Source organism: Bos taurus, chromosome 4 (genome assembly GCF_002263795.3).
Source record: "Bos taurus isolate L1 Dominette 01449 registration number 42190680 breed Hereford chromosome 4, ARS-UCD2.0, whole genome shotgun sequence".
Classification (NCBI taxonomy): Eukaryota; Metazoa; Chordata; class Mammalia; order Artiodactyla; family Bovidae; genus Bos; species Bos taurus.
Window position 1 is genome coordinate 39,939,203 of NC_037331.1, and position 23,479 is coordinate 39,962,681.

At 36.6% G+C, this 23,479-nt stretch overlaps 1 protein-coding gene across 3 annotated transcripts in view; it reads left to right on the forward strand.

The window, feature by feature from the left end:
• Positions 1-515: 515 nt before the first annotated feature.
• The window catches only part of SEMA3C (semaphorin 3C), a 207,955-nt gene continuing 184,991 nt past the window's right edge, over positions 516-23,479 (forward strand). The window contains exons 1-2 of one of the 3 annotated variants that reach the window (XM_024990627.2): positions 516-735; positions 2,741-2,881. In XM_024990627.2, the coding sequence (XP_024846395.1) occupies positions 2,779-2,881 (103 nt within the window). In that variant the 5' untranslated portion in view covers positions 516-735; positions 2,741-2,778. Of the gene's footprint in view, positions 736-2,276; positions 2,301-2,740; positions 2,882-23,479 lie in introns of those variants that run through there. The other 2 variants (NM_001101082.1, XM_059885534.1) reach the window with 2 other exon arrangements.

Below are 23,479 nucleotides of genomic sequence, written 5' to 3' on the forward strand. Positions count from 1 at the left end.
GTTTTATGTAGACCGGTTTTAGAAAACGTTCCACAGGGAAAGGACGAGACTCATGCCTTTTAAAAACCCATCTATTTGCCTTAAAAGGATGCTGTGATCCTTTTCTAGCAAAAACTGCTTTGCACTTTGATAGTTAAGGCCAAGCTTAATCCTGAATGCCTTCCCAGAGCAGCCGGTAACAAACAAAAACCTTGGAACACACCCTGTAAGTTGCTCACTCCACCGCGGAGTGAGAAAAGAGCAGAGTTGTTTAGTTGGCCCCCTAGCCTGCTGCAGCACATTCCTGTATCTCGAGGGCAGCCTGTCCTGGGGTCGGCCCCGCCCTGGCGGCTCCCTGCCACCCTCTCGCGGGCGCGCTCTGGGTGGGGCCTCGCGGCCGGTGGAGATGCGGCGGAGTGTGTTGGGCGGGTGATGTGAGCTGGCTGGGCGGCGCGCCGGGGCAGCCGGAGCCGTGCGCCGCGTAGCTGTAATCGGACACCCGAGCGCTCGCCCCTTGCGCCGGCCACTTTCCATTCACTCCCGAGTGCTTGATTGAGCGACGCGAAGCAGGACTCCGGGTGCCGCGCCGCTGCAACGCTGAGGATTCCTTTACAAAGGAACTCAGAAGGCAGGAAAGAAAGAATTTCATCGCTGGGACGCCCTAGAAATTACGGTCTTTGGGGGAAAGGGCTAGAAACGAGGATCCAAACCTGTAGCACATTGACGACTTTTCCGCGCTGATCTCTTTCCACCTCGGTAAGCTGGATTCGTTGTTTTCAGCATTACAAATTTAGCAAAATACAACTTTGGATCTGTGTATAGACTTTTCACACATCCGTGTTCTCAAATATGGATATTTTCTTAAGAGCTCATGTAGTTTGTCATGGAAGTGTTTCCCTTGCAGAGAGCCTGGCTGGAATTGCTTTTTTAGGTTATGACACCTGCGGAGAGTTTAAAGTTGAGTATCCCTGCCTTCTAAGGCAAAATTACTGGAGAGAATTTTATAAGAGGACTTTTATTACATGTTATTAGTGTTCAATCACAAGTGAAAACAGTAAGCATCGTGTCTTAAGTGTTTGAGTTAAAGGGAAGAAGTCATAAAATATGAGGGGCGGGGGCATGTATAAGTAAGATACTTGACTTTCCCTCACTTCTCATCTCTGGATGGCTTGAAATCACGTTGCTCTTTATACTCACTACACTTGACCTGTCATTTCATCTCCAATGTTATTTTTTGCAATTTGTGGCATATGTTGCTTTCATGGGGACATATCAGATAAGATATTGATAATAGCAGTATGTAAAAATGTGTAATTATTATCCTGCTTAATACAGAGGCAAAGGTTAGGCATATTTATATATTTGAGGGGGGGTGGTGGTGGTGGAATTTAACTATAAAGTCAACAAAACCAGGGAGCAAATTACTAAGGGAAAGTCACCCTATAAAATCGGTTTTCTTTCAAGTTAATTTAGGGATGACAAGGTGAAGAGGTTGTGGAAGCAGAAAGAAAGTGTTTCTTTTGAAAATTACGAACAGAAACATCTCTAGGGTTTCCTCCATCTGTGTGGTAAAAGAAGCATAGAATCTTTTTTTTTCCTACCTCTTATTTGTACCATCTAAGAAATCAATATAAGTTTTGTTTACATTTTGTTTACAGTGGCATGTTCAGTTTAATTGTTCCTTTGCTTCTGTATTACTGAAGTTTCTCTATTGCTTCTGTACTGTATTGTCAAATTTTAGTGGCATTTCTTTATAACCACATACTATTGAAGATCAGTATTGTTGTAACCTGTAAAAATAAATTTCTAGATTAAACTCTGTTGTGTCATCTCATTGTATAATTGTGTTAGACTCAAAATGATTTTTTTTAATGGTCCTGAGTTTATTTTGCATATTGTGGCTACTGGAGTTCCTATAGATTTGGTATTACACATTATGTGATCTCTGGTGTTCAGACATTAGTTAATAGCATGTATCAATTATATAGATATGGTTTTAAACAGTAGTACCTGTCTCTCTGATTTATCGTTTGGAATTTTGACAGCCCACTTTCTAGTTGATTTATTTTAAAAAACATTGAGGGATACATGGTTCACTGGATTGCTCACCACTAAGTCATTGGTTTGTATTTGGCACAAATTCATGATTACTTCATCTACATCATTTAACAGCTGTATGGTCATCTGTATAAACTGGCAGATAACTAATTCCAGTGATATAAGTGATCAGGAATTGAGCCCTGGTAGAGTTTTGTGTAGAAATATCATTTCAGAGATGGTTACTCCAAAGAGCTAATGAGTGTGTGGAAGTGAAATTTTATGTGAGATTTTTCTACTGCTACTATTTTATGGTAGAAAGAGAAGTTTCCATCTGTTAATACCTATTGGCACCATTCTCAAGTCTTTTCAGTGTAATGTGTTTTTTGTTGTTGTTGTTTAAAGAGAATAACAAGTTTAAATATTGGTTTTTCCTTTGGAAATTGACAACATTTTCCTGGCTGCTTTGTTTAATAGTCACATTATTTTGCTGGATGATGAAATAATTTCACTTTTAACAAAGACTTCCAGACACAAATGAAATCAAATCCAAATTTTCACATGTAAGACAGAAAGTCACAGCACCTCCTACTGTTTGCATGACTCTAAAAGTTCAGATATGTGAATAAGGTGCTGTCTAGATCGCAGGTTTTGCGTGTTTGGTGGGTGTGTGCTCCTAAAATGTGAAGTAAAATATAACAAACTTATGATCTTTATTGTAAAGGTATTTTCCCTTGGATATTAACTTGCAGATCTGAAGAAATGGCATTCCAGGCAGTTTGCATCTTGGTTGGAGTATTTGTTTGTTCTACCTATGTGAAAGGATCGCCTCAGCCCCAAGCAAGAGTTTACTTAACATTTGACGGTAAGAAAGTTGATAAACAATCTGAGAAAAATGTTGAAGTCTTTTTTTTTTCTTAATGCAGATAAAAAATTAGTAAAGAGAGTAAAATAATAATTGAGTATTGATTAGCATTAAAAAATGTCTACTGGATTGCTTTTTGGATGATGTGGCTGTTTTAAATTATTGATCAATAGACAAAATCCTCTATTTCATTTGTTTATGAAAACGTTTGAAATGGATTCTGCCCTTTTTGAAGTTTCTTCTGTATTTACATGTACATGCATGAGGAGATGGTGAAGAATCCAAAGCCTAAGATCTTTAAGCTTAGTAGTCATTTAACTTTGATGAGGAACACCCCTTCTATGGTACTTCTCATCAATAGAAAGAGCTGTGCAGGTTTAGTTATTGAAATTTTTTCTAATACATTTTGAGCCTTAAATTCAAGACTGGGTCTCTCCATATATTGTTCTAATGGTGTTCTTCTATTTCCATGAGGAGATCCTGAGGTTGGCAAACTCTCCTAATTAATTGAAAAGGACCTAAAATAATATGCTTTTGCTTGCTGTTGTTTGCAAATTCTCTCTTCCAAATCTTAGGAAAATGAGTGTGATTTCAAATATTCACGAACATGAAAGGCTTATTAAGGTCCTCCAAGGGAATGGTTTGCCAAATGTGTGCATAAGCTTTAATGTATATAATTCAGAAGACTTGGAGATGGATGATTTTGGTTGTCACGTAACCCAAAATAATTGGACAGATGGAATAAGAGATGGATCAGGAAGATCATCTTGCCAGTCAGAGTCATTTATACTTTTATTGCTCCTTTCAACTTTATCTCTGCATAAACGTTAGTGTCACTGGGCATATTTTCATTCATTTGAGAAATGGTATACTCTCAGGCCTTATATACCTGTGTGCCTTTGAAACTCTGTTATCTTGAATTTCAAACAGCAGTATGACTGACACTTATGAGTCAAATGTCCATCTATTTTCTTGTTTCTTAAATCACCAGTACTTTCCCCAGGGTCATCACAAGCACTGAAGGAGCCTTATATGGAACTTAGAGTGTATGAGCTTCTAATTGTTTCCTTAGCTTCTGAATTAGCCATTCCCCTCAAGAACCCATGGCTATCAAGTTTAGTTGGGAAGAAAAAAGACCTTTTGAAGTGTCTTGCTGGCTGCTTTCACCTCTTCTTCCAGGATGAAAACTGTGAATTGTTGTTTACTCACTAAGTTGTTTCTGACTTTTTGCAACCCCATGGACTATAGCCCACAGGCTCCTCTGTCTGTGAGATTTCCCAGGCAAGAATGCTGAAGTGGGTTGCCATTTCCTTATTCAGGGAATCTTCCAGACCCAGGGATCGAACCTGCATCTCCTGCATTGCAGGTGGATTCTTTACCACTGAGCCACCAGGGAAGCCCTAGAGCTATGAATTATCCAATCAAGTAAAAAAATAAAGGCATTAAGGAGCAGTGCAATTCCCTCCCTGTTTTCTGTATTTCTGTCAGTGTGTAGGAAGATGACATGGCAACCCACTCCAGTATTCTTGCCTAGAGAATTCCGTGGACAGAAGAGCCTGGTGGGCTGCTGTCCACTGGGCCGCACAGAGTCGGACACAACTGAAGCGACTTAGCATGCATGCATGCATAGGAAGATGAAGTGATCACATAGATTAGGTATCTAAACCTGCTTTCTGTTACACTGAAACCAATTAAAAAATTTTAAACTGAAATTTAAGCTTGAACATGTAACTGTTAAAAACAAGTGTGTCACTAGAGATAGTTCATCAAGTCTGTTTTTGAAAAGACAGTTGCATTTTATCTTTTAAAGAGGAAATTAAGTAATACAGTCTTTTAAAACCAGACTTCAGTATCTTATAGGATAATGACTACTGTTTACAACATGACTGGAAATTATGATGAACTTTTTAAAATAATGCATATCTAAAATTTTAAGTGCTCTGAAATTAAAAAAAAATCTTACAGAATAATGCTTAATTTATAATATATGCAGAATATAGCATGATTAGATAAGCTAACTATCTGAAAATCTTATAATTCCTATTTTATTCTTCCCAAGAGTCTTACTTGGAAATAACTAGATAGAATTCACTTAATTTGGATACTGTTTTAAAAAGATATATCAACAAGGATAATGAAATCCTGCAATTTCTAAATTAATAACAAAAAAAACCCTCCAAAAATTAACTATGTAATAGGAAAAGTATCTTGAGCAAAACCAGTTGTTTAAAATGTATAAATTTTAATCATTAGGTCATAGTAATTTTCTTAACTGATTTGACTATACCTGTTTGAAATCCTGTTCCAAATTTCTTATTACTTAAAGTGTCTCAGTGATCTTATTATGATTTGTCTGAGTATCACACTGAATAGGTTACTAAAGATATAGAATTTTTGTACAGGGTTGACATATATACTTTCTTTCATTTATTAATATTTTAAAATTTCTGAGTGACCTATTAGAAGAATCCTTTCAGTTTTGTCTTACTGTCCAGTTAAGAATCACAGGCAGTTTAAAGGTGTGTGAAATAAGAGATCTCTTCTCCCATACACATTCTATCCCTTCTTGTGGTGGTGGAGTGATGGAGTGATAGCATTTGGGAAACAGTGACCTACAAATTTGCCTTCCCTGTTATCTAGCACAAGGTCACCTAGATGGTTATCACTCCTAGGGGAGAATATACTTCAGGTGTTATTAAGTAATTATGTGTGCTGGATAAATCTTGAATGTTAAAAGAACTGTTATTCCTATTAGATACTGTGTTTCATAAAATTTTATGCCAAATAGCTTTTCAAATGAATAAAAAGTTCATGCAAATTATTTCTGTTTGAATTGAATTTTTCTTGAAAAAACCAGTAGTTTATGGATTCATATTTCATAACATTATTGTCATATTCTTTCCAGAAAATCTTTAGGACCAATAAGGTTCATAAGGAAAAGCAAGGCTATGTATATAAATAGACAGAACTTGTTTTGATTGCTAATATTATGTTGAAGTTGTTAATGTTCAACCAGTCAGTCACGTCTGACTCTTTGCAACCCCATGGACTGCAGCTCGCAAGGTTCCCTGTCCTTCACTATGTCCCAGAGCTTGCTCAAACTCATGTCCATTGAGTCAATGATGCCGTCCAACCATCCTGTCCTCTGTTGTCCCCTTCTCTTCCTGCCTTCAGTTGTTCCCAGCATCAGGGTCTTTTCCAATGAGTCAGCTCTTCACATCAGGTGGCCAAAGTAGTAGAGTTTCATGTCTAGCATCAGGACTCTCAAGAGCCTTCTCCAACACCACAGTTCGAAACCATCAATTCTTTGGCACGCAGCTTTCTTTATGGTCCAACTCTCACATCCACACATGACTACTGGAAAAACAATAGCTTTGACTCTACGGACCTTTGTTTACAAAGTAACGTCTCTGCTTTTTAATATGCTATCTAGGTTTGTCATAGCTTTTCTTCCAAGGAGCAAGCATATTGAAGGATGTTCCCTCTATTCCCACATTTAATATTTCTTGTAAATGAATGTTGAATTTTGTCAAATACTTTTTGTGCATCTATTTGAGACAATCAGTTTTTCTGGTTCTTCCCCTTCATTTTGATACTGTGGTATATCATGATGATTGTTTTGCAGGTATTGAACCATTCTTACATCCCTAGAATAACTCCCAATTGATTATGGCGTATGCTTCTGTTAATGAATTGTTGAATTCTGTCTGCTGGTATTTTGTTGAGGATTTTTGCACCTATGTTCATCTGGGATATTGGCCTATAATTTATGTGTGTGTTTGGTGTCCTTTATGATAGATTTTCATGGCAACAAGAATACTCCAGTATTCTTGTCTGGAGAATCCCTTGGACAGAGGAGCCTGGTGGGCTACAGTCCATGGGGTTACAAAGAGTCGGACACGACTGAAGAGACTTAGTATAGCATAGCATAGCATGATAGATTTTGTATTTCCATTTGTTGTATTTCCATTTTCATGTGTCCCAAGATATTTTCTTAATTTTTCTTTTGATTTCTTCATTGACCAATTGGTTGTTTAGTTGTTGTTGTTTAACTGCTAAGTTGTGTTCAAGTTGTTCAGTAACATGTTTAATCTCCACCTATTTGCAGAGTTTTGGTTTTGTTTTCCGATTTTCCTTGTAATTGATTTCCAATCTTATACCATTGTGATCAGAAAGGTACTTGATTTGATTTCAGTCTTCTTAAATGCATATGACCTAAAATATGATCTATTCTGAAAAAATATTCCATGTGCCCTTGAGAAGAATGATTATGATGCTTTTAGATCGAATGTTCTATATGCATCTGTTAAGTCTTTGTGGTTTAATGTTTTGTTCAAGACTGATTTCTGTTGATTTTCTGTTGGGATGATCTATTCATTGATTTAAGGGATATATTAAAATTCTCTCCTATTATATTGCTGTCATTTTCTCCCTTTAGGACTGTTAATATTTGCTTTATATATTTAAGTACTCCTATTTTGGATGAATAAATATTACAAATATTATATCTTCTTGTTGGTTTAACAACTTTATCATATAATGACTATCTTTGTTTTATTTTTTACATTCTTGGTTTAAAGTCTATTTGTCTGATGTAAATATATCTACTCCAACTTTCTTTTGGTTTCTGTTTGCATAGAACATCTTTTTTTTCATCCCTTAATATTTAGTGTATGTATGCCTTGCATCTGAAGTCAACCTCTTGTAAGAAACATGTAGTTGGGTCTTGTTTTTAATCCATTCAGCCATTCTGTGTGTTTTGATTGTAGAATTTATTCCATTTATGTTTAAAGTAATATTAAGTAAGTATGTATGATTTTTCTGTTAATTGTTTTCTTGCTATTCTCTCTTTTCTTCTCTCATTTTCTTCCCTTGTGCATTTGTTGTTGTTGTTTTTTCTTTCTTTTTTTATTGCTTGATAGCTCTTTTTTCCAATTTTTATTGGAATATAGCTGATTTACAGGGCTTCCCAGGTGACTCAGTGTTGGAAAACCCATCTGTCAATGCAGGAGACACAGGATATGCAGGTTTGATACCTGGGTCAGAAATATTCCCTGGAGGAGGGAATGGCAACCCACTCCAGTATTCTTGCCTGAAGAATCACATGGACAGAGGAGCCTGGCAGGCTACAGTCCATGGGGAAACAAAGAGTTGAAATGACTGAGCCATTCAGCACACACATGACAGTTGATTTACAGTATTGTGTTAGTTTCTGTTGTATAGTGCATTAAATCAGGGATATGTATACATATATCTACTCCTTTTTTTCCCCTTAGATTCTTTTCCCATATAGGCCATTACAGAGTATCTTCCTTTGTGTTTTGATGACTTTCTTTACAGTTATGCTCAGATTTTTTTCTTATCTTTTATGTACCAGTGAGATTTTTATTTTCATATGTTTTCTTGTTACCTGTTGGTTCCCTTTCTTTTCAGCTTAATGAAGTCCCATTAACTTTTCTTATAAGGCCAGTTTATTGGTTGTGAATTTTGTTTTTTTCATGACTGGAAAACTTTTATCTTTCCTTTGGTTCAGGATGATAACCTTGTGGGGTATAGTATTTTTGGTTGGGAGTTTTTTTTTTTCCTTTCAGCACCTTGAATATACCATGCTACTCTTTTTTGTCCTTGAAAGTTTTTGCTGAAAATTCTGCTGATAAGTCCTTTAGGGATCCCATTATATGTAACAAGTTGCTCTTTTTTTTCCTTTTTTTTTCCTTTCTTGCTGTTTTTAAGATTCTTTTGTGATCTTTAAATTTGACCTTATAATTACAGTGTGTCATTGTGTGGATATCTTGGGTTCTTTTTATTTGAAACTTGCAGGGATTCTTGGATCTGGATGTCTGTTTCCAAAATTAGGGAAGTTTTCAACCATTATTTCTTTGAATAAATTTCCTGCCTTTTCTCTCCTTCTTGTACTTGTGGGACCCTGGTTAAGCAAATGTTACTCCTTTTCATGTTGTCATACAGGTACTGTAAGCTATCTTAACTTTTTAGAATTCTTTTCTTTTTTTTTTTTTTTTCTTTTTTTTTTGTTTTGTTTCCCTGTTTGGGTGAATTCCACTGCCCTGTCACCAGGTTACTGATTCTTTCTTCTGTTTCATCTTGTCTGCTGTTGAACCCTTCTACTGTATTTTTCAGTTCAGTTTTTATATTCTTTAATTCTGAGACTTCTCTTTTGTACTTTCTTATCTTTTCTGTATTGTTCAGGTTCTCATTGTCTTCATCAGTCTTCTTCTAAATTCAGTGAGCATCTTTATGACTTGTGCTTTCATCAGATAAATTTCTTGTCTCCATGTAATTCAGATTTTTTTTCTGAGGTTTTATTTTGTTCTTTGTTTGGAGCATATTCTTGTTTCCTCATTTTGCTTGACTCTTTGTTTCTGTGTATTATATGAAATAGCTACCTCCCTCAGTATTGAAGGAATGGTCTTTTGTAGATGAACCTTAATTGTTCAACGTTGAACTAACATTTGCTTGTCTTTCAAACCTTTGTGATTGTCTGAAAGTGTGAAAGTGTTTAGCTCAGTCGTGTCTGACTCTGTGACCCAATGGACTCTAACCTCTGTCCATGAAACTCTCCAGGCCAGAATACTGGAGTGGGTTGCCATTCCCTTCTCCAGAGGATCTTCCCAAAGCAGGGATCAAACCCCACTCTCCCACATCGCAGGCAGATTCTGCAAGCCTTTTGATCATCTAAGGAAGCTTTGTGATTGTCTAGGCAGTCTGATTCATTCTTGACGGGTCACAGATGATGTAACAATGACTGTGAGAGTTTCATAGCAAGAGATTTCAGGAAGAACCTAGTTTCAGGCTGATTGGAAGACTTTCCTCATATAGCAGCTTTTGAAATATGCAAATATATATAGCTCTGTGGGACAACAATTTTAAGCCCTGCTGTCCTCTAGACCAGGTGATATGAAGGTGTCCCCTGAAACTCAGGGCTACAAACAAGTGTATGAACTATTTTCTGGTAGGTACTAGTGAGCTGCAGTGAGGCCAGAGGAGAGTACAACCATGGCATTCTCTGGCCTACATTCCCTGAGAGCACTTCCCATAGCCTCTAGTGTGTGGCAAATGTTAAGTCTCCCCCTAAGACTGAAGCTCAACAAAATAGGTGTCTCTCTCTTTTTTTTCCCACAGAAAGTCGGGTTGTGTTTCATTATGCTGTGTCTGTTCAATGTCCTGGGTGTGGTAGCCTCCCAAGAACTGACTCTGTTTTAGTCCAAAAAGTTCGCCAGGCCACCAAGCCAGATAATCAGGGTGCATCTTCTGTGTGGACTGGGCATACCTGCTGGCTTTAGTGATCCAGCAGGAGAGCTCAGGGTCATGATGAATCTGCAGACTTTAACAGTAGTGATGAAGCAGAAGAGTGCAGTAATGCAACTTCCAGCTTTAGTAAAGCAGCAGGAGAGCACAGGGCAAGTCACGAATGCCAGAGATATTGCAGAGCAACAGGAGACTGCTGTGACTGTTTGTGCCTACTGGCACTAGCCAGGTAGTGGGGAGAACACAAAAAATGTCACTCACCAACACCTCAATCCCCAGAGAGAATCCCAGCATCCACTACTCCTCCCCCGCACTGCCCCTTCGCCCCACCCCCGACCCCAGCAGATGCTTTAAGACTGGCAAATGAATTACCTTCATGTATAGACTAGGAACTTTTTAGGCTGCTACTTTTCTGCTGAGTCCCAAGGTGAGTTGTCTGTAAGTCTTTAAATAGCAAAATCTTGGCTCCAACAGCCTTTTGGAGCCTGAACATAAGCCCCTGGAAATAAGTCCCTTGATTTCAAAGGCAGACATTATGGGAGCTCATGTCTCCTGTGCAAGTCCCAAGGGTTGGGGTACTTGATATGGGGCACAAACCACTCACTCCTCAAGGAGATGTTCCATATTTGTGAGCTGATTGTGGGTTGCTGTACAAGAGATGGATTTTCTTGTAAGAAAACATCTCTACCTGTCCTGCCCCTTTTATCCTTTGAGCTGTTTAGTTTCCAGCTCATTTTTTTTTTTTTTAGAGGGAATCATTCCTTTTGTAGTAGAAGATTTGGTTGTGTTCATGTGAGATGGTGAGTTCAGGATCTTCCTATGTTTCTTAGCTTGAACTGAACAAATTCAATTCAGGTCAGTTGCTCAGTCATGTTGAACTCTTTGTGACTCCATGGACTGCAGTACGCCAGGCTTTCCTGTCCATCACCAACTCCTGGAGCTTGCTCAACTCATGTCCATTGAATTGGTGATCCCATCCAATCATCTCATCCTCTGTTGTCCCCTTCTCCTCCTGCCTTCAATCTTTGCCAGCATCAGGGATTTTTCTAATGAGTCAGTTCTTCAAATCAGGTGGCCAAAGTCTTGGAGCTTCAGCTTCAGCATCAGTCCTTCCAATGAATATTCAGGACTGATTTTATTAGGATTGAATGGTTTGATCTTCTTGAAGTCCAAAGGACTCTCAAGAGTCTTCTTCAACACCACAGTTCAAAAGCATCAGTTCTTCGGAGCTCAGCTTTCTTTATGGTCCAACCTTCATATCCAAATATGAGCAGGAAAAACGTAGCATTGACTAGACAGACCTTTGTCAGTAAAGTAGTGTCTCTGCTTTTTAATATGCTATCTAGGTTTGTCACAGATTTTCTTGCAAGGAGAAAGCATCTTTTAATTTCATGGCTGAAGTCACCATCTGCAGTGATTTTATAGTCATGTTTTTAATTTCTGTTATTAAGTACTGACTTATTTAGGAGCGTTACGCTTCTTGATAAATTTACCTCTTTTCCATTATGAAACATCTCTGATTATTCCTGGTAGTAATTTTTGTTCTGAAATGTATTTTGTCTGAATGTAACAATTTCATTTTTCTGGTAGAATGAAAAATATTAACAAAAAATTAATTATAATTTAGTGGGGAAATATTGGTTATGATTTCAGTGTCCTTGAGGAAATTTTTAATAAAATACTGTGAAATGTATTTAAACAAATATTTTTATGTACATAAATGTATGAATATTAGATTGACATTGTGGTATAATGAGAACAGTGTTTACATGGAAATAAATATTTCAGGGGTTTCAATCCTTACTTCTTCAGTAATTAACTCTGAAACTGTCAGGACCTCGATTTCCTCAATCAGGTACAAAAAAATTTGGACTAAATTGTTTCTAAGACCCCTTGCTATATCCGTTGGTAAAATTATATGATATTTGAGCTTAGTATTATTTTATAAATATGACCTCCTTTGAGTAAATCTTTCACAATAATACCCTTAGTATTTTTAAGAACATTTTGTGTGAAGAACCTAGGCAAGTGGAAGAAAAGAAACCTAAACAATTTTTTAAAAATTCATAGGTTTTATTACTGGTTTTAAATCATAGTTGTTTGCTTCTTTCTGGGTAGTCTATAACATGATGATACTGCTTCATAAAATCAGTTTGAAAATTAAATGAGTTAAGTTTGTAAAGTGTTTTATGTTGTATGTAGTGTTCATTCTATTATAATACATGAAGGCTTTCATGAGTTATTATTTGTAAATATGATCTTCATTTGGCCTCCTCTGGTGGCTCAAATGTTAAAGAATCTGCTCCAATGCAGGAGACCTGGGTTCGATCCCTGGGTCAGGAAGATCTCTGGAGAAGGAATGCTAACCACTCCAGTATTCTTGCCTGGAGACTTCCATGAACAGAGAAGCTTGGCAGGCTACACTCCATGGGGTCGCAAAGAGTCAGACACAACTAACTAACACAACAGCATGATCTTCATTTGTACTGTATTTAATTCCACTCCACTTAGCATAGAGACTGCTATTTGTTATTGCTCAATAAATGATGAGTTAACATAAGTTTTGATACCCATTTACCACTACACCTCCACAGCCAATAAAGCTTTGATACAGTACAATCACTCTTCAGTGAATTTTATTTTTTTTTTAAATTGATGGATACCAGGTAAAATGCAATAGATACTCATTTCTTCATCATAGCACTAGAATAGGAACAGCATGAGAGAGGAATTTTTGTTACTTTTTACACTAATGAATTTAGATCCATCCCCTGCTATGCAGGTGATGGTCAGGTGTTTTCTGGTGGTGGTTTAGTCGCTAAGTTGTGTCTGACTTTTGTGACCCTGTGGACTGTAACCTGGTGGGCTCCTCTCTCCATGGAATTCTCCAGGCAAGAATACTGGAGTGGGTTGCCATTTCCTTCTCCAGGGGATCTTCCTGACCCAGGAATCAAACCCAGGTCTCCTGCATTGCAGGCAGATTCTTTACCGACTGAGCTACGAGGGAAGCCTCTATTTATTTCCAAACTCTTCACATTATATGCTAAAGATTCAGTGTGGTCTGGGAATTCACCTTTGTATGTTAACCCTTTTCAGTTAATTCTCAAACTTCCTTCTAATTATTCTGTGTCCTTCCCCATCGACATCTAACCTCTGTAAACTTTAGACATTTTCTACCAGAGAACCTTTTGTGCATTTTGATTAGAAGCCTGGTTTCCAGTGTTAAATGAAAGATACTGCATATAGGTCCTTGATAGGTAACCTGGCAATAGTATTGTCTTACTCCTCAGTGTCGTTGGCATTTGTGTATGCTAGCATGTTTGGCATATCTAGATATGTCTACAACTTGGAAGTATTGACCCAAATGAATAATTTTTTTTAAGATTCTGTTTTTCTAAAGTTCAATTTTTCATGATGAGCTTAAATTTAATAAGAATATAATCTACTTTTTGACTGTCATGGCACATAGTATGTGGCTTGAAATTGTAGACAACAATTTGTCACTCTTGGTGCATTTAAGAGTATTATAAAACTTCAGAAAGGAGAGCATGTGGGATGATTCCTGATCCATTTCTGCACTATGATATAAAATTTATGTGTATAAAAATATCCATAAAAAGATGCTAATAAAATCAATATCACAAATATAAATATACCCATGTAAATAACAAATATGGGCATACACTCAAAGCAATGGCTGTTAGTTTATTTGTTTTTTTTCATATTTTTGATGTACTTGAAATTGATTCAGGAATATTTGCATTGTATATGAACATTTAATATACCTTAAGTCTGATATTTTAATTGAGAGTTATTGGATTTGCTAATTTTATATGAACCAATGAAGATATATATTATTAAATTGCTGAAAGAGTACAGTATCTTGGATTGTGTGTGTGTGTGTGTTTTAAGATTGGATTGTTGTTGTTGTTTAGTCACTAAGTAGTGTCTGACTCTTTTGTGACCCCGTGGACTATAGCCCACCGGGCTCCCTGTCCATGGCATTTCCCAGGCAAGAATACTGGAATGGGTTGTCCGTTTCCTTCTCCAGGGGATCTTCCCGACCCAGGGATTGAACCCACATCTTGTATACTGCAGTCAGATTCTTTACCACTGAGCCACCAGGAAGGCCCCTAAGATCAGGTTTCAGCTGCAATTCAGAAGTTAACTTATCATAAATCACACAGTAGCTTCACCTCAGTTACCAAAGAAGTAATAATTCAATCATGTGGATTCTTTTTTAGTACAATCCTCTAAGTTATCAGACTTGATTTTTTAAGTAATCCTAAAAAATACTGGATTATCATTTTTATTAAATGTTTTTAAATCTAGAAAGATAATATTCTGAAATAAAGAAGTAGGATAAAACTAAAGTGTGCTCAATTAATACACAGGGTTCAAAAAGTCTAAATATCATTTTACTAAACAGGCAGCTGTCTGGCTCTACTTCAGGTTTTCTTTTGGCTAAAAACTCTTATGAGTTATCATGGTACCTATGGAAATATTTTAAAATGCTTTATAAAACTGTCAATGCTCACAAATAAATTCACTGATAGTAAAATGCATGACAGAAAAGTCAATTATTTGTGATTGCTAGTAATTTTTTGCTTATGTTCACCAAAATAGTTATGACTTCCCACTGCTAAAGTGTTCTACTCCCACTTAAGCCTGTGACTAATTTTCTAAAGCTCAAAAGAAAAATGACAATTAAAAGATTAAAACTCAATAAAGATTTTTACTATTTGGATGCATAGCTATTATTGGCTAGTTTTCCAGTCCAAAGTTGAGTTTTACAGTTACATTTACATATGTATGAGAGCAGTTTAAAAACATAAAAATGTCAGTGTGAGTTGTATTGGGAAACAAGTGTATTAACTGTAGAGACTAGGGTTGCATAAGAGTATAAGCTCTTTCAGTTATTTACCTTGTGATTCTTTCTGCCTTCTATCAGTGCTATATTTTAATCAATAAGTTGTTAAAATCTCCAGGTCATTGGTAATATATAAATGAAAGATAATGGAAGTTTACAGAACCTCTTTTCTCTTTTAATATCTGTCTTATTTGACAAGAAGCTTAGTTAATTAGACAATAAACGAAAGGACCCCTGTGAACTCATAGGCTAAATCTAAAAGCTGATGAATTGTTCCTGAACAATAAACTCAAAATGATAAATCACCTCTTTATGAACTCTGGTAGCATTAACATTGCAAGGCACATTTGTTGAAAACTGTTTGTCTAATGGCTGCCCAAGATATAAAAATAAAGTCAATTGTTCTTGGTTTCTCCATTAATCTTAGAGAATGCTCACTCTGATTGTATGGAATCTTCTGAAATATTTAGTTCTTGGGAAAATTTATGCTTCTTCAGTTTCCTTTAATTTCCCTTCCAGTCATCTCAGTTAAATATCAGTTAAACATGTTAAATAACACCTGCGTGTTTTAATAAACTTAACTCAACAAGGGGTGCTGTGTGAATAAGAAGCTATTAGCATTCTTCTCCTCTGAGAGAATCAATGAACTCAGGAAGGGGCTGATGAATACAAGTGTGAGTTGGACATTACCTAAAGCATAAAGATTTTTAAGTAGAGTAACAGTAAGTTTGTTATGTAAAGAGCAAGTTAAAATAGTTGTAAAATACTATAGAGATAGAAAATGAGAAGAAATTGTCAAAAAATTTAAATGTATATTTTGCTGTAAGGAATATATTGACACGAGACTCTAGTAGTCAAATAAGACCAAATATGTTTCATAGCCTTGAATTGTGACAAGTTTTAATTATTGCAAAGGATGTCTCTTGGGAAATATTATAAATTATTACAGAATTGTATTGATTAATTAATTGTATTAATTAGTACAGAAATGTATTACAGTGATATGCTATGGATCTCTTTCTAAATGATTTTTAGAAAAAAGTTGGAAACCTGTAAATTGCTGTCAATTCTTGTACTAGGTAAGCTTTCTCAGAATCTAATAAGCTTAATTATGTTGCTAAAGGATGATGCTGTGATGTTAAGCCATTCCTAGAGGTACAAGGTTTCTGCAGTTGGAAACAAAGAGGGTTGCTTCAGTGAAATGAAATCAGAAGAGTGAGCTTATGTTATCTGGTTAGTCAACCATCTATAGCAATTCCATGGAAAAAAGATGTTATATTCCATGATTATCCATAGGTACATGTGAATATTAGTGGTTGAACTATCAAATGAAGACAGCTCAAGTGATGCTAGATAATTTTAATACGTTTGCATGTTGATCAGGACTTCCCTGGTGTCTCAGATAGTAAAGAATCTGCCTTCAGTGAGGGAGACCCAGATTTTATCCCTGGGTCAGGAAGATCCCCTGGAGAAGGGAATGGCTACCCACTCCAGTATTCTTTCCTGGAGAATTCCATGGACAGAGGAACATGGTGGATTACATCCCATGAGGTCACAAAGAGTTGGACATGACTAAGTGGCTAACATTTTCACTTTTTTTATATTGATCAAATATGTGAATATGTTCTTCACAAGAGTGAATAATGGTGTATGTTACATAGACTTTCTCTACAGTTTTGATTTAGATAATTATACCTAGAACTAAATATATGCATTTTTCCATCCTTCATAGATGTGTGCTACCATTTTGCCTTCTATGTTTCTAAAATATTTTGATAATTTATTCATCACTTCATGGGAAATAGATGGGGAAACAGTGGAAACAGTGTCAGACTTTATTTTTCTGGGCTCCAAAATCACTGCAGATGGTGATTGCAGCCATGAAATTAAAAGACCCTTACTCCTTGGAAGGAGAGTTATGACCAACTAGATAGCATATTCAAAAGCAGAGACATTACTTTGCCAACAAAGGTCCGTCTAGTCAAGGCTATGGTTTTTCCAGTGGTCATGTATGGATGTGAGAGTTGGACTGTGAAGAAAGCTGAGCGCTGAAGAATTGATGTTTTTGAACTGTGGTGTTGGAGAAGACTCTTGAGAGTCCCTTGGACTGCAAGGAGATCCAACCAGTCCATCCTAAAGGAGATCAGTCCTGGGTGTTCATTGGAAGGACTGATGCTAAAGCTGAAACTCCAGTACTTTGGCCACCTCATGCGAAGAGTTGACTCATTGGAAAAGACTCTGATGCTGGGAGGGATTGGGGGCAGGAGGAGAAGGGGACGACAGAGGATGAGATGGCTGGATGGCATCACTGACTTGATGGACATGAGTTTGAGTGAGCTCCGGGAGCTGGTGATGGACAGGGAGGCCTGGCGTGCTGCGATTCATGGGGTCGCAAAGAGTTGGACACAACTGAGCTACTGAACTGTACTGAACTGATTCATTATAATAGTAATCACTAACATTAATATTGCTTTTGTGCCAGGCACTATTTATACACCTCATGTTATTTAATTCTCTAACAACACTGTAAATAGGCACTATTTTTATCCTCATAAAATAAGTACAGAGAAAGTAACTTGTCTAAGGTCACAGGAATGGAAAGGAACATGATAAAGCACGAGCAATCAGAGTGTGGAACCATTTCTGGAAATACTGCTAGAATTAGTTTTAAGCTCCACAAAAAAATCACAATGAAAAGAAAAAACATTTTCTGAGGAAGTCACATATAATTCCCTTTATCACATTAAAGGTGTCAGTATATTTTTGCTTTCCTGTTGAAACAGCAAACCTTCATGAACATAATGGATATAAAACTCATTCTCTACACCATTCCTAATTCCCTCTTCAATTTCAGAGTCATCAAGGTGAAGATGAGGGAATTACCCCTCTGGACCAAGTTTATTTTTTTGCTATAGCTGAGGTCTCCTTTTGTGGCTCTGAAAGTTAAGACTGAACTCAGAAATGATAGGAAAGCTAATTATTCACTCGTGAGGTTCCTCACCTCACTATGCAGGTTTATCAGGGTGTGTCTATATAAGTTCAATATAGCCTTCAATATTTTCTTTTAACGAAAAAGAAAATCATGTGTTCTTTTTTATGAATACCATTACAGTGTCAAGTGACTGTAGCAGTGAGAGACAGTGTTTTCATTTCCCAAATATCTTTTATAAAATGAGGTAGAAAAAATCCAGTCGTCTTGATTTAGTTCCATTACTGTCAAAAATAAAAGTATTGAGAAAGAGAGCTGCAAACTTTGGGCAAATTCCCGTACTCTCTTTTGCCTTCTACTTTTTCATTTGTGTGTTACTTAGAACCTCTGTTGTTAATGAAAACAAAGTTAAAAGCGAGGAACAGAAAGGTTAGACGTTTTCTAAGGCAGAGTATGAGTTGGCAAGAAGGGCACATAAAAGGCAGAGCTCAGTGCTGAGCCATGTGCTATTTTAGGGCAGCGCTAACTATGAAACAATGTGCTGAGCTGTAAAAGATGGCAAGTACATACTGCGTTTCCAAGGTACATGCTCAGAAACAATCATTTCAACCTTCCCTCCTTGTTTAGGAAGAATGAACTGCCTTTGGGCCCTCAGTAGTAATATGTTACTTCTACAAGGTGCTTTTTAACTTTTCAGAGAATTTCCACGTTATCTCATTTATTACAGAATTCCTAGGAAACGGGTGGTCATGGAGTCCCCGAGGGACTACAGGTCTTGGCTAAGGACCTACAGCTTGATGGTAGCAGAGATAAGACTGGAAGAGGGAAATGGTATAGGAATAAGAAAATTAATTATGTAGCGAATCAGAGGCATTCTGCAAATGTATATTACAAAATCTGAAGAAATGCCAGGCCATTAATTTGAATATTAGCAAATTTGTCTCCTGCTGTTTGCTTTCCCAAATTATACACAACACTGTAGCTTTAACTTACCTTAAATTGTTAATTACTGATTTGTAGCAATAATTTGGAGTTTCCCAGGTGTTTCAGTGGTAAACAATCTGCCTGCCAATGCAAGAGATGCAAGAGACCTGGGTTCAATAATGCCTGGGTCAGAAAGGTCCCCTGTAGAAGGAAACGGCAACCCACTACAGGATTCTTGCCGGGGTTGTCCCACGGACAAAAGAGCCTTGTAGGCTACAGTAATAATTTATGGATTATTATATGTCAGGTTGCAAATATATTGAATAGTATATCAAAAATGTCTCTAAATTTTCTTTGAAAAGATTGAGGCAATACATAAATACTAAAACTTCATATTTTTATTTCTAATTTAAGTAAGTTAATGAACATACTTTCTTTGTCTTGCCTTCTCTGAGTTACTGCTCTTGTAGTCAGGAGTTTCACTTGCTGTACTGTGTACATCAGGATTATATTTTCTCCTTTATCAATCCCTAGAAGAGAGTATTCTATGTATTATCTTAGAAGGAAGCAATCATTTAAATAATCTTAAGATCTGACTTGAAGTGACGCCAATGAAAGTGCCAAATATTCTTGCCTTTCTCAACTTTAATGTTTTCTAGCACTTAAGGTTCTTGATAATAAAAATGTAAAATATTCTATGTAATTAATTCCTAAATTACTACTTTGCTGAAACTGTTTTCTTATAAAAAATTACCAGGTACCAGACTTTGAATGTGATTGCTTATATTGAATCATATATATAATGTAATAACTAATGTCAAGTCTCTAGCCAATACAGAACTGCTAGACCAAAGGAGTCAAAGCAATATAGTTTTGCAGAAGGTAATTGATATTTCTTCTAAGAAGAGGATCAGACTGCTGATCATGCAAAAAGAAAATCATAAGTCTCTTTAGGAGTAATAGTGTTAAAGAAATGAATGTTAAATTCTTTCTTGAAAAACTTCCTATTCCCTTGTTATAGCCTTACACTTTCTCTTTCCTTTTGTAAAAATTTTAAATTAATTACTTTTTTTGGCGGCATTGTGTCTTTGTTGCTGCACACAGGCTTTCTTTAGTTATGGCGAGGTGGGGCTCCTCTTCCCAGTGATGCACAGACTCTCCTTGTGGTAGTAACGTGGAGAAGTCTCCTGGAGGGGCATGGGCTCTAGGGCAAGGGTTCAGTAGTTGTGGACTGGAACTCAATTGCCCTGACGGCACGTGGGATCTTCCCTTCCAGCATCGAACCCATGTCCCCTGCATTGGCAGGCAGATTCTTAACCACTGGACTACCAGGGAAGTCCAGCTTTTTACTTTCTAAAGATAAATTATTTATGGAGAGGTGAAATATATCTGAGTTAAGATAAATGCACAGTCTTTACATACACATAGGTGTATACACATAGGCTTCCCCAGTGGCCAAGCAGTAAAGAATCAGCCTACAATGCAGAAGACACAGGAGCGTGGTTCGATCCCTGGGTCAGGAAGATCCCCTGGAGAAGGAAATGGCAACCCACTCCAGTATTCTTGCCTGGAAAATGCCATGGACAGAGAAGCCTGGCAGACTACAGTCCTTGGGGTCTCAAAGAGTCAGACACGACTGAATGACTGAGCACATACATATACATACTCTGTGGGTAAAGATCTAGTTACGGGCTTTCCTGGTACCTCAGCTGGTAAAGAATTGCCTGCAATGCAGGAGACCCCTGTTTGATTACTGGGTCGGGAAGATTCCCTGGAGAAGGGATAGACTATCCACTCCAGTATTCTTGGGCTTCCCTGGTGGCTCAGCTGGTAAAGAATCTGCCTGCAGTGTCTGAGACTGGGTTCGATCCTGGGTTGGGAAGATCCTCTGGAGAAGGGAAAGTCTACCCAGTCCAGTATTCTGGCCTAAAGAATTCCATGGGCTGTACAGTCCATGGAGTTGCACAGACTGGCACACAACTGAACGACTTTCACTTTCACAGGTCAGTTATATTTCAGTATCATTTCAGTCTTTCCTTAGTGTGCATTCTAAGTGCAATAACAAAACCTGAGAAGTAATAACAACAACAGAAAGAGTTGTATTCCTGATACCATTTTTATTATGAATTACTTATATGTTCTCTTATTTTAAAGTTGTGATTACCACAAATTTGTCATTTAATAATCAGATAATCAGCTTGGCAAACACTTTAGTACTCTAAATATTAATGTAACAGTTATACAGTAATAGCTAGTACAGTTGGGCTGAAGACCAGGACAAGAAATTGGTGGCTTATATATTTGAGCATTTCCTCCCTCACATTATTGATGGCTAGTAATGGTGGGAACAAAATGACCTGCTACCAGAACAAAGTAATCCATCCTTAGCATAGATAACAGGAACTTAAAGGGAGTGAATGGAACAAAAATAATATGTAAAGCAACTATAAAGTAAATACCTAAATTTGTTTACAACCTTTGCTTCCTTTATAGCAATTTAAATCTTCCAGCCCAAGTTGCTAGTGTTACCTATGGTTAGCATCAATTACCAAGGACTTAGCAGAGTCCCAATTATAGCATATGAAACATAATCTTTCATTATGAGCTTCTCTTTCTAAAATCTTTGCAAAATTCGTATTAGAAAATCTTTTTTTTTTCTTTTCTAAATAAACATAACTTTATACAAACAGATGTGAAGCACACCAAGCTTGGGCTTCATTCATTACTGAAATTTTATGATGGATACAAGGATCTGAAGCTTTTTTCTAATTACTAACATAATTAGAAGCTAAGCATAAGGGGAATAGAACAGAACATCCTAATACTCTTTTCTTTGCTTATTTGGGTCAGATAGAAGTTGTGTATGTGGCCACACCTTGTTTTAAGTGGTAGAGACTATTACAGTTCTACAGAACTGTAATTCTTAACACAAGACCTCTTTTTTTAATGAAGTGATTATAAATTTGGCTTGTATAAAAAAGCATTCCATTGAATTTCATAATGGAATTAAGAGTTATATCTATATGTATCAAATCCTTCAGTGGACTGAATTTTAAATATTTTGTATTTATTTATATAAAATTTATATTTATTTATATAAAATAAACTGAAGATGATGACAAGGCATGCAGAAGCTTTGATAATATGATGTGGTGAATATTTCAAAGCACTTTTTATAAGTTTACCAGCCTCTTAAATACACAGTCCACGGAATTCTCCAGACCCAGAATACTGGAATGGGTAGCCATTCCCTTCTCCAGGGGATATTCCCAATCCAGGGATCGAACCCAGGTCTCCTTCAATGCAGGTGGATTCTTTACCAGCTAAGCCACCAGGGAAGCCCTAAATACACACCAGTTGTCATTAATTCAAGCGAAAACAAGACCTCATGCCTTAAATTGTCTCTTGATTTGAAAGATTCTCTGGATAATTAATTGTGTCAGTTGTCAATAAGAACCTTAAGCTTTCTCTAAAAATTATCAAACTGGTTCTGTATTCATATCTAAATGTTATTGTGTAATAATGATGTAGACAATGGGAAAAGATTGGAATCTCATTGCTGTTATTTACAACTCTTAAAGGTTTAAATAGAGCCATAGTTTTTAGAGGCCGTTTTTCTGGCATCAAAAGTTTCCAACTTTTGTTGGTTCATCCAGCCAGACTGTCACTCCATAAATTCACATTCATGGATTTTTTTTTTCTTTCCCCTGAATGGTAATACTCAGAACATTCCAGGAGACCAGAACATTAAGCTGGAATAAAACAATGAAGGTATTATCATCACCAAAAGAGCATTTTGAATTTTATTAGAAGAAACCAATTAGGATGTTATTTTCAAGCAAAGGGCTTGGCAAGGCTTCAGAAAGTTACTTTCCGGAGGCGGGTAGGGGTTTAGCTGGCACAGAGAGCAGATCTTTAGCTTAGCGTCTTGACAGCTTTAATGCACATGCAATTGGGATTTTTTTTTTTTTCCTTTAAGCTGATTCTCCTAAAAGCCATGCTTCCTGCCACTGTTCAAAATAATTGCATCAATTCCATTTTCCATTAGTACTCAAAACCTGCTGATATGACTGGATTTTTAAAACCTTTGTGTGAAAATCTAATTATACATATTTTTCCAGGGGAATTTGATAATGCATATGTTCCAGAAAGTTATATTTTTTATTATGATATCTAGCATAGATCTTGATGCTAGTCATATACCTTGGTTATTCATTTAATTATATTCACTACAGTGGTATAAGCAATTTTCTACTATGGGAGGAAAAGAACATTCAATAGGTTCTATTTTGTTGAAGGACAAAGAATCACATATCGGTTTGCTACAGATAATAAAATATTCTGACTTCAGGTGGAAGGAAATGACTATCTCTCTTTTTATCATGTCTGTAATATCTATGTCCTTTTTATAATGTGCTTATTTTCAGCAGTTTGTCTTTATAGATATTTTATAATGATCTTCACTGATTTACTTCATCTTATATATTTCTACTTTTTGGATACTTATTTGAAACTTTTCTATACTTATAGTTATGTATAGACATTTCAGATATTACATTAGAAATTTTCTAATTTTTTCCTCACATTCCTTCTTTGGTTTTTTTCCTTT